Source organism: Zingiber officinale, chromosome 7A (genome assembly GCF_018446385.1).
Source record: "Zingiber officinale cultivar Zhangliang chromosome 7A, Zo_v1.1, whole genome shotgun sequence".
Lineage (NCBI taxonomy): Eukaryota > Viridiplantae > Streptophyta > Magnoliopsida > Zingiberales > Zingiberaceae > Zingiber > Zingiber officinale.
Genome location: NC_055998.1, coordinates 90,704,583 through 90,709,503, shown reverse-complemented (window position 1 = coordinate 90,709,503; position 4,921 = coordinate 90,704,583). Strand labels below are relative to the sequence as shown.

Below are 4,921 nucleotides of genomic sequence, written 5' to 3'. Positions count from 1 at the left end.
GATATATTACATATTAATTGATGTATTAGGGATGTGTATAATTATTTTTTATTAATTAATTTTGATATGTTATATACTGTGAATAACTTTGTTTTTTTTTAAAATTTAGGATTTAAAATTTAAGATTTAAGATTTAAATGGTGGTATATAGTGTTTAGCAAGTTATGAATGGAACGTGGAGCAAAAGATACAGGTATGCAGTCGTTCGAAGCTATTATTTTGTCTTATTATATTTTAAATTTTGACCTGTTTAAAGTAAATATTTCATGTTGGATCTGTCAGACGTGTCGGGCGCCCATTCGGTAGTCAACCTTCCCCGTCTGCGCGGTGACCGGTGATGGCCGGTAGCCGGTGCGCGCTACGACGGTTTGTTCGTCCCCTTCGCTGAAGCTTCCAGGCGACAGCGGCCCCTTGTTTTAGTCCCACCTCTTGCCATTTCCGCCAACTCCTCACTCAGACATATTCTCCTCCTCCTCCTCCTCCAATTATAAAAAAAGTCCATCCTCACAACCTTCAGCTCTCAGCTCCTCGGCTCCTGCCCTTTCCCCTTCCCTTTGACCCTCGTCGAGGTATGCGCGCTCTTATCTAATAGCTTTTGTTCCTCTTCCCTTTTTTGTTTTGTTTTTTTTTGTTAATTTCTGTTCTTTCAGCAAGCTTCTCGTTTTGATTTGGTGGCGGTTTCAGATCCCTCAAAAAGTTCAGTTTTTGTAGTCGTAAACTATCAAAAGATGTTTTTTTTTTAAAAAAAAATGTTTTTCTTGATAAAAACACATGAGATCTAAGTTATTTGTTTCCCCTCTTTGTTATTTAGCCATGATTGAGAGTTGAAGTTGTTCGATTCGCTTGTTTTGGTGTAGAAGGCGATGGAAAGCCACTGACCGGGAGCAAGATGAATCAGTTTCAGTATGATGAGTTTTGCATTCATCCGAGCGATTTGGAAGATATGAGGAGAGGAATTTTTCCAATCGCGTCGGTTTCTGTTTCCGACGATGTAGCTACTTCATCGGTTAAAGACATCCAGGACGGGCATCTCCATTACCAGATGGGAAATCACTTCTTGGATGAGAACGATTCGCCGAGCACTTCCTCTATGAGCGCTAGCAGCGAGATTGAAGTTCCGGAGTTGTCGTCCGACACGGTGTTCAGTTACATCAGCCAGATGCTGCTGGAGGAGAACATGGACGATAAGTTCGATGTGTATCCGGAAGATCCAGCTCTTCTGGCCGCTGAGAAACCCTTCTTCGACATCCTCGGCGAGAGCTTCCTGCCTTTGCAAGATAAGAACTCCAGCCCTGATGGTGGTGCCAACGACGGCGTTCTTGCCGGCGATAGCTGGCCTTATGATCCTTTCGAGTATCATCAGCTGCAGACGGATCCTGTTCCTGTTGATTACTCTGCTCTGTCTCCATTTTCCTCGGCGATAGAGGACTCGGCGTTCTCGGTCGATGATCTCCTCGCTCAGAGCGCTCCTGCTTGGCAGTTTCAGCAGGGCCTTGAAGAAGCTCGCCGCTTCCTTCCCAGTGATGAAAAGTTGGTGATCGATTTGGAGGCCAACGGGCTTCGGTTCCCTACAGAACCAGTTCATGCGTCTCGGGGGCGAAAGATTCAGCACGATGACGACGATTTGGAATTGCAGGAGGGGAGAAGCAACAAGCAGCCAGCTTTCTCCAATGCCGGACCTGTCAGTTCAAAGTTCTTCGACGACTTTCTGCTCTACGGCTGGGACAACAAAGGCGAAAGGAAGAGCAATCCGAAGCAATCTGAATCGGAGAACGAGGAAGCGAGCAGAAGTTCTAATGCCAGTGGTCAAGCCAAAGCGTCAACCGGTGCCACCGGAAAAGGCCGAGGGAGGAAGCAACCCAAAGAGGAGGTGATCGATCTCAGGGCACTTCTCATTCATTGCGCGCAGTCCGTGGCCATAGACGACCGGCGCAGCGCCAACGATCTTCTGAAGCAGATCAGACAGCACGCCTCCCCCACCGGCGACGCAAACCAGAGGCTGGCGGCTCGCTTCGCTGACGGCCTCGAGGCGCGACTGTCCGGCACGGGGAGCCAGGTCTACCGTTCCATCGTGGCCAGAGGCATCTCCACCGTCGACATGCTGAAAGCTTACCGGTGTTACATGTCCGCATGCCCTATCAAGAAGATCAGTTACTTCTTCGCCAATCGAACAATTATGAACGTCGCCAAGGACGCCGCCAGGCTGCATATAATCGACTTCGGCATCTACCACGGATTCCAATGGCCGTGCTTCATTCGCCGTCTCGCCGACCGGCCAGGCGGCCCTCCGAGGCTCCGGCTGACCGGCATCGACGTCCCAAGGCCTGGCTTCCGGCCAACCGAGCGCGTGGACGAAACAGGACAGCGCTTAGCTGACTACGCTCGCAGGTTCGGCGTTCCGTTTGAGTTCCAAGCGATCGCGACCAAGTGGGAGACCATCCGGATCGACGACCTCAACATCGCCGACGACGAGATGCTCGTCGTCAACAGTCTGTTCCAGTTCAACAACTTGATGGACGAGACGGTGCTCGAGGAGAGCCCGCGAGACGCGGTGCTGAGGACCATACGAGACCTCAACCCGTCCGTCTACATCTGCGCGATTGTGAACGGCTCGTACAATTCGCCGTTCTTCGTCACTCGGTTCCGGGAGGTCCTGTTCCACTACTCCTCCCTGTTCGACATGATCGAGGCGAACGTCCCGCGCGAGGACGAGACCAGGCTGCTGATCGAGAGCAACATCTTCGGCCGGGACGCGCTCAACATCATCGCCTGCGAGGGGGCGGAGCGTGTCGAGCGGCCGGAGACGTACAAGCAGTGGCAGGTGAGGAATCTCCGCGCCGGCCTTAAGCAACTGCCGCTCGCGCCGGACGTGATAAAGACGGCGAGGGAAACGCTGAAGGAGTACCACAAGGACTTCGTGATCGATGTGGACGGGCAATGGCTGCTGCAAGGGTGGAAGGGAAGGATCACCTATGCCCTCTCCTCGTGGAAATCCAACAACACCGCGCGCTAAGCAGTAGCTAGGTCTGGCAGTTGGGGATTCTGCATGGCATTTGACTTCCGTCCTCCATGGCGTTGAGACGAACTGTAGCAGGAAGCTTCATATTGCCACTGTAGAGCTAGGATGTGTATTTTTATTTATTTATTTTTGTTAACCCATGAAGCTGTTATTTGAACTGATTAATTCGGGAAGAGATCAATTAAACTTTACGAATATTTTTCATTTGTTCCTCGTGATAAATTAAAAAAATATAGATGAATCGTGGCGGATGACCCAATGTAGAATAGGATGACGATTAACTTTTGATATGATGAGACGAAGGAATACAAGGAAGGTTGTTACATTGTATACTAAAAGTTTAATTTTTGTAAATATTTATTTTGAAATAAATAATTATACTGGTAAAAATGTCTACATTTATATGTTAAGTGTAGTTGTTCAATTAATTTATATTGAAGATAACATGGTGTGTTGTGTCACACACAGAAGATCATGTTATCGATTTTTTATAAATTATAAACAGTAGCTCACGACTAAGATGGATAGGAACAAATCATTGAAATAGTTGTAGTGTAATTTTGTATTAGTTTATCTTAACTATAAAATTACACTAGTACACTCTGAATGTATTGAGCAGAATCATAGTTATTATGAAAGTGTGTGCTCTTAATCCTAATATAATAACAAGCACATATATTTAGTATTTATTTCTTTGACTTATCAAAGGGTGAGATTTAGCTCGTTAAATCAATAGTCTCGATAAGTTGGAAAATGATATTACTTATAATGTGTGTTGTTGATTATAGAAGGAAATTGTATCCTAGTAATCTAGGTTGATAATGCCCCCAAGAGAAGCTCATAAGGATTGTCATGTTAAACCCTGCAGGTGGACTTAGTCCGACATGACAATAAGGTTGAGTGGTACTACTCTTGAACTAAGATATTAATAAAAGTGAGTTGTCAGTAATTCAATTAATTAGTGGACATCCGACATCTTAAACATAGGGAGATTAACACATTCATAATAAGAAGGAGCCCAAAATGTAATTTGGGATTGGTGCGGTAGTTTAATAATAATTCTTTAGTGGTATAAATTATTATTGATGAAATTAAGTTGGGTGTTCGGGTCGAACACGAGAAGTTTAATTTCATCGGGAGACCAAAACCAATTCCTCCTTTCGGTCCCTATCGTAGTCTCTTATTTATAAAGTGTTATACTCACCTATACCCACTTTCCTACCCAACCTTAGGTGGTCGGCCAAGCAAACTTGGAGTCCAAGCTTGGGCCGGCTAAGCCAAAGGTTGAGCCAAGTTAAGGTGGTCGGCCCTAGCTTGGAGCCCAAGCTTGGTGTGGCCGGCCATGTAAAAAATAAAAGGGATTTTATTTAAAATCTTTCCATATGTAGAAGTCATGATTTTAAAAGAGAATTTAAAATTTAAATCTTTCCTTTTATAGCTTTCTACAAAAGATTAAGAGAAAGATTAGATATCTTTCCTTATTTGTAGTTAAAAAGGAAGATTTTAATTTTAAAGAAAACTTTTCTTTTTGAAAATCATCCACATGTTTTAATAGAGAGATTTTAATTTATAAAATTTCCTTTTATAACCAATCATGAAGAGAAAAATTATTAGAGAAATTTTTATTTTAAAAATTTCGGAAACAAATATGGAAGTTTTAATTTTTTGTTTAAAACTTGCCTTATTTGGAGCACATGATGTGGCCGGCCATGATAAGGGTTAAAAGGAATGTTTAATTGAATTTTCCTTATTAACCAATGGCAAGGAAAATAATAGAATTTTAATTATAATTAAATTTCTTTATTTGCCAAGACCAAGAAATATAAAAGAGGGGGTAGAGGTGCCTCACCTCTCAACATATCTTCTAGTATTCTCCTCTCTTTTCTTCCTTGGTGGTGGTCG

General features: G+C 44.1%; 1 protein-coding gene across 2 annotated transcripts; it reads left to right on the top strand.

Annotated features, from left to right (window-relative positions):
- Positions 1-400: 400 nt before the first annotated feature.
- LOC122001756 (scarecrow-like protein 9) lies at positions 401-3,216 on the top strand. Of its 2 annotated transcripts, none has more exons than XM_042556661.1 (2): positions 401-569; positions 858-3,216. In XM_042556661.1, exon 2 carries the CDS (start codon positions 890-892, stop codon positions 3,011-3,013), a length of 2,124 nt encoding a protein of 707 aa, XP_042412595.1. In that variant the 5' UTR covers positions 401-569; positions 858-889; the 3' UTR covers positions 3,014-3,216. The 2 variants fall into 2 exon arrangements, with proteins under 2 accessions (XP_042412595.1, XP_042412594.1); XM_042556660.1 differs by having other exon boundaries at positions 432-569; positions 861-3,216.
- The last annotated feature ends 1,705 nt before the right edge of the window (positions 3,217-4,921 follow it).

Excerpts from the sequence above, each read along its gene's own strand:
- LOC122001756 (XM_042556661.1), top strand. The coding sequence starts at position 890 with ATGAATCAGTTTCAGTATGATGAGTTTTGCATTCATCCGAGCGATTTG.